This window comes from Neltuma alba, unplaced genomic scaffold (genome assembly GCF_004799145.2).
Source record: "Neltuma alba isolate B1F8T4 unplaced genomic scaffold, ASM479914v2 tig00010144_pilon, whole genome shotgun sequence".
In the NCBI taxonomy this organism is placed as follows: domain Eukaryota; kingdom Viridiplantae; phylum Streptophyta; class Magnoliopsida; order Fabales; family Fabaceae; genus Neltuma; species Neltuma alba.
This window is the reverse complement of record NW_021635091.1, coordinates 273,081-285,892: the sequence shown is the minus strand read 5'-3', so window position 1 is coordinate 285,892 and position 12,812 is coordinate 273,081. Positions and strand designations below refer to the sequence as shown.

General features: G+C 35.7%; 1 protein-coding gene across 1 annotated transcript; it reads right to left on the bottom strand.

Annotated features, from left to right (window-relative positions):
• Nucleotides 1–9,228: 9,228 nt before the first annotated feature.
• On the bottom strand, nucleotides 9,229–12,183 carry LOC114754449 (protein SCARECROW-like). Its single transcript, XM_028943208.1, has 2 exons — nucleotides 10,058–12,183; nucleotides 9,229–9,912 (listed from the first exon to the last, which is right to left on the bottom strand). The coding sequence occupies exons 1-2, from the start codon at nucleotides 11,908–11,910 to the stop codon at nucleotides 9,447–9,449; spliced, it is 2,319 nt and encodes a 772-aa protein (XP_028799041.1). The 5' UTR covers nucleotides 11,911–12,183; the 3' UTR covers nucleotides 9,229–9,446.
• Between the last annotated feature and the right edge of the window lie 629 nt (nucleotides 12,184–12,812).

Sequence of the window (12,812 nt, the reverse complement as noted above, 5' to 3'; positions counted from 1 at the left end):
TAAACTATCTAGAGGTTGACTTTTTACTTAAGAAAAATTAGAGAAATTTCCTGTGATGAATAAATAGTATTGGTACCTAGAGACAGATTCTCGAAATCGTGGACCGATAGAAAGAATTCGGTTAAGTTTACTCTAAAATTAATATTATTAATTGTTTTAATGGAAGAACAATGGAAGAACATCACTTCCTCTTTAGGAATGTTATACAATGCCATAGAGACTTATTTGAGATGAGAAAATGGTGCCAGAATATGTCCCAATAATCCCGGGGAAGTCAGGACCCGAAAAAGCACCTGATATGGTGCAGAATAGCAAGATAGGTAGAGGAATACCTAAGGGCTGCATTTTGCACGAATTTCTTATTAATTTCCCTCCTATTTTAAAGCTAAAATGATAAAGGGACATGGAAGAGACAAGTGTACAGTTAGATGAAAGACATGTGTACAGTTAGATGCAAGACACGTGTATGGTCGGATACAAGACTCGTGTACAGTTGGATTAAAGACATGTGGCTTGATGATGTAAACATGATGCTATCAAGATGATGTAAGCATGATGTCATAAGGACACATGTCATCACAAGACAAAGAAGGAAAATGAACGGTCAAGATTAAGCCACCTATTTACAAGATCAAAGGCCAAGATTCAATCTTGTTTTGTATATATACACCTCCCCTCCCCTCATTTTGTCCTAAGCTCAAGAAAACCATGAAAAATTCTTGCAAAATGAATTCTAGAGAAAGAATGAAGAAGAGAAGAGAAAGAACAAGTAATTTCATGTAAGATCAAGCTCTAAAACAAGGTATGTTTATGGTTTTTGATGCAGTTTTCACTACCCTTGTTGTTGTTGAGCTTGAAACCCTTGGGGGGTATGCTGCACGAAATTTCTAAGTATAGGAGAAGATGAAATTGATGTTAGAATAATGTTTAAAGGCTTAAAAGGAACCAGAATCAAGTGGCTTTGTGTTGAAATTGGTTGAATTTCATAATTGTGTAACTTGAGGAATCATTTCAGTCAGGATGAGTTCTATGCCTTGGGATTGGATTTTGATGATTTTGATGCTTCCAATGAGTTTAGAATGAAAAATTGTGTGGGGTAAAGGTAAGAAAACAAGTTTAGAAGCATTAGAATTGAAAATGAAATTTTTGGACCCTAAGTACATACTATCTAGCAAAGGCTGGTTCATGAGGAAAGAGTTGGATTTTTATTATTTTGAGCTTGAAAATGAATTCTACATGCAAAATTGTGTGGGAATTAATTTTTGAAAGGTTGTAAATCAAACTCAAAAGTTAGTAGTTAATATAGTCCAAAGAGAACAAGGTATTGATGTTGTTAATTACCATAGCTCTAATGAATAATTAGCAATGATGTGTTGTTACATTTAGGGCCATCAGACATCAAAGAAGAGGAATATCAAAGGTTAAAAAAGTAACCTCAATGTTGGTAGCAAAAGGAGCAAGAGAAAATAAAGAGAAAGTTTAAAGACACAAGGTAGCAAACTTTACCCTACTCTTATGTGCTTGGTATTTGCTTACATGTATGACATATTTCTATGTTTATATGATTTTATGAACTCATGCATTATGATTGTGAATATGTTTCAAATATGCCACAGGCCTATGTGTTTTATGATAAATGCATGATACTTTCCAAACATGTCATTATGTTATGAAGATGTTAAGTTGCAAACATATTACAAATGCCAAGCTTGCCATGTATGTTTGGGTGGTTATTGTTTGCTAATGAGATTCTCCCAAATCTCACCCTCCCTTAACCAACCATAATAGGTACAAAGAGTATGGGAGAAGAATTCAAGAAGCAAGGAAAAGAGAAAAGAATTTATGAAATGTATTACATTACATTGTATAATTTGTATGTTAATGTATGATATAAACATGCCACTAATGTTATATGGTGATAAATAATGATGATGGCATGTATAACTGACTATGATAATGTATGGGAATGGTTAATGCATGGATGGAATGGTATTATGCATGGAAAGAATTAATCATGAATTGTTAATGTAAATAAGGAGAATAAGTTATCCTTAATTAAGTTACAAAATAGTGATAGAATAGAAGTGAGGTAAATGATTGATTCTGCCCGTAAAATTTGGTATAATTAAAGTACAATCCTAAAATTTAAAATAAATGGTAGATCACTTAAAATAGATGTGTATGTGATATCTCTCTATATTTCATTAATTCTAGCATGATTTTCATGGTATTATATGTTTAACTTTGGATTTAATGGTGATGAAGTACTACTAATTGCTTGGAAGGAGTGTTTTGTAATTTCATGAGAATTTAGGTCCAAAAATCAAAGAAACAAACACTCAGTGACTTGGTATGCAAAAGTGACAAGACTCTCTATGAAAAGCGCCATGGCGGATTTAGCTCAACAGGCAACTCAGAGTCATTAATCTAAACGATGCAGTTTTGGATGTGCGCCGCGGCGAATGACGAAAATCAGCAATTTGAACCAGTGTGCGACAAAATATGGGAGGGAATGGAACCGAATCTTGGAGCTCCATTTTGGTTAGCACGTGGATCCTGAACTGATTTTCAGTTGGGAGGCGTTAATTACAAGGGAGAAAAGCATTTAGGGGAGGATTGAGTTTTCATATTCAGTTTTTAAGTTTCCATCTTCATCTTCATCTTCATCTCTCTCCATTTTTTGGTCTTTCTGGAATCCTCCGTCCAGATCCTCTATTTCCCAACCATCACTGTTGTTGCGATGAAGTTCCTATCCTCCAGCTTGAGTCTTTCATCCTCCATATCCAGCTAAGCTTCAAGGATTTCTAGGAGTTATAATGGAGCCTGAGAAATGGTTAAACAGGAAAGAGTTTAAAGTTTATAGGTGTTTACTTTCGGTAACATTTTGATTGTGTTGTCAATCTTTATTTCTAGATTCAGACTCCTCTCTATCTATTTCTGTGAGTTGAGATTTGGTTAATTGTATTCAGAAGTTATCTTCTTAGTTTAGAGTAATGATGTATGATTCTTTAGCTAGGTCTAGTTATGGATTTATACATTGCGATTGAATTCTTCAAAAGTATTGGTTAATATTTCTTTTGGAAGTGGCTGAATCTCCATTTAATCAATCTCACCTCATCAGAAATTAATTCAATTAAAGCTCTTAAATTTTGATTGATGCAAGAAAGGCAATGAAGGCAAAGTTATACCTCTTAGGAATTGTTCATCTCATTGATTTCCAATCTCAAAACATTCTCTTTTCTGAATTCTGATTTTAGTAGCATTTGATTACAGTCTTAGAAATGATTTCATCTCAGTCACCAATACATTCACCTGATTTCTTCCCTAAATTGTGACTTAATCACTTAATAACACTATTGGACTCTTGAGTTCCTTGAGATCGACCTCTGATTGGAAGCTACTTTGCTGCATTCTTAGAGTATTAAATTTTGTTTTAAATGACATAAGATCAGCATGCCAAGAGTTATGTTTGATTAAATTTAGGGCAAAGAAACTGGAAAGTACAGTTTTTACCAAATAAACAATAAAATTCAACGAATAAACTGTACAAATTGGTAAGGGTTAAGTCCAGTATTATATTTTTCCCCATAGAGAACTAAAAGAGCTTCAAATAAAATTTTGAACCATCTTAATACAATTTTTTTTTTATAATTAGTTACGATTTTTCAAAATTGGACCGAAATCTGAAATTTAACCAGTAAACAGTACCCGAGAATTAACTTGCAAATTTTTAATCCACGAGCTTGTTTCGTGATCTGCTTGAACAGTAATGCTTCTAAATACGTACTCTGAGGGGTTAAAGGAAGGATATTTCAGTTTTTTTACCCATTCATCTATTTTGCCCATGTGTTGTTCTATCTCAACATATGATTGATAATGGTAATGCCATGTCAGCTCGGTTTGCCACATCACCAAACATTAGAAAACAGAAGGACTAACTTTTTAACGGAATGAAACTATAAGGACTAATACCTAAACAAACAAAGTACAGGGACTAAGACCAAAGTTGACCCAAACTATAACGATTGAAAATATATTTAACCCTAAAAACATATTACGCCAGACTTGTGCACATGTGATGCAAACATTATATTGTTATTTAAGGGGAATGAAAATAAAAGAGAGTCATCTTTCATCTTTTCAATGTAGTATTATTAACACTAGTTATTTTCCATAATCAATTTATATAAGATGCATTTACATCATATTCCTAAACATCCACTGTAAATGAAAAATATTACACTAGATGCGTGCTTATGTGGTGTAAACATTGTATTGTTATTTATAAAAATATCACCACCTCATTTATTACATTGTTGGCATAATAACCAATGTAGACAAGGGGCGTAAAAAGGAGTGTTTCCAGTAATATTATCATGATGATTTATTCTAGCTATATGAGTGGCTAGTTCCCTTGCGTTTTCTGAAAATGAACCCTAGGGCTTGAATTTCATGTCTTATCTAAGGAGTTATAAGTTTTATTTTTCTCTTTATGAATTTAATGATTTTTTAGCTTTTTAGGTATTGAAATTTCATATTTGAAACTTTCATTTGCTAGCTAATAATTTTTGTATCAAACTTTTGTAATTCTATTTATATTTTATTATTTGTAGTCATTAAATTATATCTTGTATTCCTGTTTCAATTAATTTGTATTGTATGAATGTGGCGCATGAGTTGATTGATTTTCTTAAATTTTTTATTGATAATTATTTTAGACGAGAAATTATGAAATTAAAGTGAATTATGAGTTGAGTAGTTTTTTATAATAGTTGTCTAAAAAGTAATTACAATTTAGAGTTCTAGTTGTAATTGCTAATTAAACAATTAAGACTTCAGGAGTTCCTTAAGATTAATATTTAGATTCAGTTATTTGCATCTTCTCAGCATTTGAACTATGGCAGTCATATGTTCATCCTTTGGAAGGTTTATCATTGGTCATTTTATCTCTTACTCTCTTTTCTACGAGGAGACTATGTAAATTGATTATCTTTTAATATCATTTTGACTTTCATTAAAAAAAAAATCTCTTTTATTACTCTTACTCAAAAAATTACTTTTCCTTAAATTTCTCTCTCCTTTTTTCCTAATTTTCACAACACATAATTAATTAGAAATTGAGCTTTGAATTGACTATACAAGAAATCAACCTTAGTTGAGCCTCTATACTGTATGGTTTTGATATGAATTTGTGAGCCTAACAACAGAGATGCATTAGTGTCAGTCATTCTAACAATGAGAATACCCCGATTGTATCAAAAGAAAGATCAATCTTATGGTGGGCTTTTTTACCAAAATGCTACAAACAGTAAAATTATATACCAAAATGTTGCACTTTTAAAAGTATTTATCAATATGCTATACTTAAAGTCGTTCTTCAGATGAATAATTTTTAAAGTCGTTCTTCTAGTAAATGATTTCTTCAAAATTAGTCATCGATGTGTGTGAAGTGACTAAAAATCGTTCTTTTGGTGAACGATTTCAAAAATCGTTCTTCTGGTGAATGACTTCAAAACTTCATCTGCTGCTAAACGACTTCTCATCTTCTCTCCTAATAAATAAAAATAGAAATGATTAGTATAATGATTTATCAATCATTTGAATGACAAAATCATGACTAAATAATGGGAGGAAAATGTTGATAATTACATAATGATATTAAAATTAATTGTGAAATGAGTATAAGATGTATATTAATTAAAAATAAAAAGTAATAAATATTTTATTGTAAAAAATAATAAATAAAAATTAAGTTTATAAAGCAAAAATTATCCACCTTACTGACAGTGACTTCCAGTACCACATTTTGCCCTCCTTCTCGTATGTTGTAGCCGTTGTTCTTGTATGTCAATTTCTTGAGATTTAAGTGTCTCATTTGCTAGTGTAGTTGGCGTGATCAAATCAAACCAAGGTGATTCATTTAAATGTATAGATTGTCGAGGAGTGACAAATGCTTCATTCGATGGTCTACCATATTCAAAAGTAGAAACATTGTATTCCATATTGTTGAACCTACCACTCAACTCCTGAAAATTAGAATAATGAAATATTAACTCATCAAGAGTAGTATGGATGAAAAATCAAATTTTATATCACAACTGCAAATTTTTTAATGGAAAAAATAGAAGCGAAACAACATGCCCACAACAGTAGTAAAAGAGTTTGTCAAGTATTTGGAAGCAAGAGTGAAAAAATAACAGAGCAAGATAACAATGAAAGTGGAGCAAGTGAGAAGAAGAAGAAGAAGAGAGAGCTCGAATGCAAGGAGATGAAGTAAGAGAATGGGAGATTCTCACTTGCATAGTAAGTGGCAGAGATTCTTGCAAGCCAATGAATTGGCAGAGATTCTCACATGGGATATGAATAGGAAAAAAGTAAAATCATTCTTGGTATGAACGGTTTCACTTTTTATCAATTAACATATAAATCGTTCTTGTAAAAAATGACTTGTATATAATTTAAAAGTCATTCTTGCTACGAACGATTTTAAGTGTAGCATATTAGTAAATACTTTTAAAAGTACAATATTTTGGTATATAATTTTACTATTTATAGCATTTTGGTAAAAAAAAAAAAAAAACCCCCCTTGTAGTGTCTTTATGATTAAGATTGTAGGTGACTAGTTCTCCTAAAGTACTATCTCGATCATCTTTTTGACTCTTCACATGTGGAAATATGGAGTAGCACACGGCTTTTTTATCCAGACACGACAAACAGTAAAAAAATTTACTCAGATGCTATAAGATAAAAAATATTTACCCAGATACTACACTTAAAATCGTTCAAACGATGAACGAGTTTAAATTTGTACAGAAGTCGTTCAAGCCAAGAACGACTTTAGTGGGACCCACATCACAAAATAATAAAAGTTGTTCTTGGTTTGAACAACTTCAGTGGGACCCACATCACAAAATGAAAGTTGTTCTTGGTTTGAACAACTTCAGTGGGACCCACTATATACATTGTCTTACACTCCACTAAATTAAAATTAGCACAAATTGGACTGAAGAATACTCAAACCTTATTGAAGCATGGAATAGATGGTCACATGCTGTTGTTGATGCTCCTCTAGTACTTGGTGAACTTGATGAACATCTGAATACATGCAATGGTATTGGAGACATACAAGACGATGGATCCAACGTATTAGTGGTGATACTGGCTATGGGGTAAGGTTTTTTTTAGTTTTTTCTGATCAATATCATCATTTTCTTTTATACAAAATTTTTTTCAAACCTAATGTTTTATTTATTTCAGGCTGACATAGCAATACTAAAAGTTTGAGTATTCTTCGGTCCAATTTGTGCTAATTTTAATTTAGTGGAGTGTAAGACAATATATATAGTGGGTCTTACTGAAGTTGTTCAGACCAAGAACAACTTTCATTTTGTGATGTGGGTCCCACTGAAGTTGTTTAGACCAAGAACAACTTTCATTATTTTGTGATGTGGATCCCACTAAAGTTGTTTTTGGTCTGAACGACTTCTGTACGAATTTAAACTCGTTCATTGTTTGAACGATTTTAAGTGTAGTATCTGGGTAAATATTTTCGATCTTATAGCATCTGAGTAAATTTTTTTACTGTTTGTCGTGTTTGGATAAAAAAGCCAGTAGCACACAATCACAATATACATCTCTTTCATGCACAGATACCAAAACAAAGGCAAGTAGATGCCCAAGCCTCGAACGTCTCTCTTTCGCGAACTTGCTTACTAAAACTCTTACTTGGAAACATTAAGTAAACACAGGGTCAGATATAAAGTTTCAATAACCAATAGTTAGTTTAGAAAGAATGCAAGAAAGGATCATAAGTTAGTGAAAAATTGCATAATTTAATAAATACTAATATACATGTTCCCAAGTATTCCCGAACATAAAGCATTGCACACCAAACTTATTAATCCTCATAATTCCTAGGCAGTACCTGAACCTCCCGTGTAATGTAGGCCAGCTACAGGCCACGCAACTCATATTGAGTGAACAAATTCCTTCTCTTACCTCTTACCTCTTACCTCAGTCTAGACTTGACATTTGCCCTATTCCAAGCGCCAGTCTCCTAATCTAAGATCACAAAACTTTTCATCAACAACAAAATCAAACCGACTAAACACTTCATGTAGTCAACATAATTCATTTAAACTCAAAATATTCAGTTAAATCTCCATCCATTTCAAAATCCAACATAAACCATGACTTTCACCATCTCACAATATAAGTGTAGATGAGATGAATCAAGTTAACACTTACCCAAGAGTTTAAAAGGTCAAAAAGACCGCAAAGAGTCAAAATTACAAGTCCTAACAGAACCAAGACCACCTAACATGAGCTCCCATTCAACTCATGGTTTTAGTTTAAAAATTGCAGGAAATGGCATAGATGTACCCCGACTTTATGAATTCATAATTGATTTCACATATCTCCAAAAATTATGAATTTAAATTTTTTTTAAAAAAAGTTTGGGATGTTTACTTTCTCTCGTATAAAGACCTTAAAAAATATCATGCAGACCAAAAAAAAAAAGGTAAAAGAAAGCATTATGCTGCGATCACCAATGAATAAAATATACATGAAATACTAATTTTCAGAAACGAGAAGTACAACCCCCAAATGAATACGTGCTTAATGGCGCAATGCCACGGGTGGATTTGCATTCTACGCTAATGACGGAGAAGATAGTACTCGTTGAAGATAACCAGACATAAAAAATTCTTAAGTCTTCTTTTCTTGCGTTAATTTCACAAAAAGTGGCCACAGATTTTTTTTTTTCCTTTTATTTTTAATTTTTTTTAAAATAATCCATTAACGATCTACATGTCATTCACATATTCTATATATTCACACTTTTCCTCTCTATGAATTGTTTTGAAGATAATTTAAAATTTTACAATTTAAGAAAAATCTAAATTCAAATAATCACCAAGCTGACTTATTTGCAAGAGAGACTTCAATTGTTATTTTTGTGTGCTAGTAAAACCACAGAACGTAGCATGACAATTGACAAAGCCACATATATGGGAAGAAGATATACTAATTATTTCCCACAATCCATTTACTCCTTGAAAATAATCGATTTATCTTCCAAATTTGTCAATTTTGGGCCGACTGATGACACTGCTCGTCCTGCGAACACTCGCATTCATTATTCTTCATTATATCCACTAACAACTCACTACCCCTGAATTAAATTCCCTGCACGTACGCTCATTGGAAGGACGGAAGAAGAACAAATTGGTAAAGATGAAGATGTATATTTAATACGAACTGGAAAAAACATGTTCAAAGCAAAATTAGTCAAGTTTGACTGCTTAACCAGCGAAGAAAATGAAAATAAGAAGTATCCATAAGGTTCAGTTGCGGAATCATCATGCAATGACAATGTGAAATTATGACCAATCTTCAAGAAGTCAAACTTGAGAGAGAGAGGGGGAGAATTCAAACGCCAAGAATCACCCATGGTGGACGATGGCGGTGGTAGTATTATTGTGGAAGGAAGGTCTCCAAGCAGAAGCAGTGAGCAAGCAGAGATCTTTCCAACCAAGTTTAAGTGTGCCATTGTCCTCCACCAGGGTATACCCATCAGAAGGAAACATGCCGAGAAGTAGGCTGGCTTGCGTGGCGGCGTTACCGGCGAGGGAGATGCCTCTGAACCCACATTGCTGAAGCTTCTCCCTCCAGTTATAGAACTTAAGCTCGCCGGTCCTCGACGGACCTCCGACGGCCAGCACGTTACGGATCTCCCTCGACAGAAGCTGCTGTTCCACCACGTGTCTCTCCTCACTCTCCTCTCCATAGCTTGATCCCAGCGAATCGAATAGTGCTGAGTAATAGTGTATGGCTTCCACAAACCTCCCCAAGAATGACCCCGCGTGGCTCAGGTCCTGCTCCACCACCGTCACCACTTTGGGTGCCAACCTGCAAAATATTCCATTAATCCATAAAAACCTCAAATATTGCTCCATTTACCTTAGTCACGTAGGACAAAGTAATTCATAAGATCCCAAGAAACAAATAAAGATGAAAATCGTCAATTTTACAAGAAAAATAAGAAGGCACCTACCTCTGCAAAAGCCACAGCGTATTAGTATCGGAGCCAGTGACATCATAAAGGGAATGTTGGAGCCAGTGGACGGCCACAGCTTCTGCCTTGCTAACACCTAACCTCTCAGGGTCAAGATTCCCAACCTTGTCAGCCACAGGAAAGAACTCAAAAGGAAGTCCCAATTTATTTGCAAAATCCGACAATCGCTTGCCCGTAGCTTCAAGAGCTTCCATGGAGGTGCCAAGCCCCGTGAGTCTAACGTAAGGGGGTCCACCAGCTCTCGAAGCCAGAATGTGAAACAGCCCAGGCCATTGTAATCCCTGCATTATGTCTAGATCTATGATATGGACCCTCCCCTCTCTCTCGAACGCTTCTTGGATCGCTTGGTTCGCTGTGAAATGTGAGAACTTGACGAAAGGACTGATCCCATTGAACACTTGGAATGCTGATACCATCTTTTGGCTATGAGGCACCATTGGAAGAGTAGCGTACATTCCCAAGCATGAGTTAATCAGCCTAGCCGAAATGGCTTCTGAGAAATAAGCCGCAACCCGCTGCGCCGACGTACCGAATGGTGTGGAGAGTTGTGAAATCTCAAGCAACATCTTATTGGCTTCATCGAAGTTATCACCTGCCACAGCCTCAGCACATTGAAGCAACAAAGTTAACAGGTGCAAACCTTCTTCGTCTCTCTTCTGTTGCTGCAACTCCTCTTTCCTCTTTTTTGCTAGCAAGATTTCTGTAGCTGATGAGGCCGCCGTCGCCGTCGTTGTTGCTGATCGATTATCACAAGGGGAAGAAACTCCATCTTCTTGTTTCTGGTTCTGATTCTCTTGTTTCTCATGAATTTGTTGCTCCTCCTGCGGCGAATGACCTTGATGATTTGACGATGACAGTGGAGATAGTGGTAACGTAATCACCGATGGGTTGGCCCCCTCGTGGACTAAGGCTGTGACCGTAGGTAGTCCCCAATTTGAGTACATCTGATTCCCCAAAGATGGAGGAACCACAACAGTTGAAGAATTTGGAATATGTAAGTTGGAAGCTATGGCGGCAAAGGACGGGCCTACTTGCTGACCAAAAGACCTCTGGTTTAAACCCACGGCCACCGGCACCATCGGAGGTGGCGGCGCTTCCGTCCTTTTCTTGTCACCATAGTTTAGAACAGATTCAGAAGTATTAGTGGACGTGAGGAGGCGGAGTCTGTATTCAAGAATGACAGCAAGGTTGGGGTTACAAGGATAGATAATCTCCCTAACGTTGTTGATGAGCTGGGGGATGGAGACGGCGGTGGAGCCATGGATGAGATCCTTCAAGATGCCGTCGATCCAAGCCATAGCTGAACTATCTTCCATAGAAGAGGAAGAAGAAGGTCGGCCGGCGTCGGCGTTTGTAGCCACCGAAGCAACACCGTCGACAGCCGTCGTAGTAGTACTGGTACTATCAACCCGATTATTTTCAGAAGGAAATAGAGGCAAGCCGGAGAAACCACACACGGCAGGAGCAGGCGAAGGGTCCTGATGAGTCTGAGGTTGAAGGGCTTGAAGATGGGGATGAAGAGAGAGGTTTTCACCGCAATGACGATTGCTGTAGTTAGGTGACGTCATGACGGTGAGATTGGTGGAAGAAGAAGGTAGAAGAGTGGTAGTGGAGTAGTTGGAAAGCGTCACTGTTGTGGGGTTAGGAATAGGAACGTTATCTCGTGAGCCAGATTTACAATGATAGCTATACTTACTGTTATTGCTTGAAGCTGCTTTATCTACGGTGGATAATAGAGAGGAAGCCACAACGCTTGGACGGGGAAACCGGAGATGATAATCGCCGGCGGAGTTGTGAACTTCCATTTCAGAAGCCATTCTCTTTCTCACCATTTTTTATTCTCACTGACTAGACTTGGAGGCTTCCACAATAATTCCTCTTGAAAGTTTCACAACTGGGGCTATTCACATTTGCTTGAGTGGCTCTTACATTGGGGTCTTCATTAGTTAATCTCTCTGGGGCTCTTCATGGCGGAGGAGGAAGAGAAAAGTATTGTGGGTGAGGGGCGTCCAAACAAACAGAAAACGGTGTGAAGATTGCTACACCGGCTACAGGGTTGGGATTTCTATCCATCTATCTTTGCTTGGATGTTGGGTTAAATAACATCATTTGGATTAAGGCGGAAAGAAAGAAACAAGGGAGGCAAAGGAAAATCAGAATCGTTTATTAAAATATTATTAAAACTGGCATCTTTAAAAAGACAACCGAGCGAGGGTAAGAATACTTGAATTGAATCTCTTGCGTTGCAGAAGGGCAAAAGGAAGAAAACAAGAACAAAAACAAAAAACATTCTCATATTTTAGTTTACTGAGACAAATATTGGGTTCCCTGCATTTTTTAACCCAACGGTTCCCTGCATTTGCTCAAAACCCCATTTAAATTAAAAGGGAAAAAACACACACACATATAATTAAGGATAGGCGAATTATTTTTTACATTGATTTTATTGATTCCTGTTTCTCGCTTTTAAACTTTTTATTAGGTAAACAATAATTTATTAAATAATATATAAATATTAAAAAAAATTTATATATAGGTGATGCAAGGAACGAGGAGAGAGAGCCGTCAAACATCAGTTCCCGAAAATCGCGATTCTAGGTTTTGACATTTTGCTTTCAACTGCGGCATCACTAAGCAACTTTTTCCCCTTGACTTCATATGCTGTTTTTTTTCTTTTTCCAAAAAATTTCATTACCTCAATTTTTAATTTAATTTGTTTTGGTCGGGATTAACA

Coding starts and splice junctions, on each gene's coding strand:
- LOC114754449 (XM_028943208.1), bottom strand. CDS start 11,910: ATGGTGAGAAAGAGAATGGCTTCTGAAATGGAAGTTCACAACTCCGCC. Junction 9,913..10,057: donor ACGCTGTGGCTTTTGCAGAG/GTAGGTGCCTTC, acceptor AATATTTTGCAG/GTTGGCACCCAAAGTGGTGA.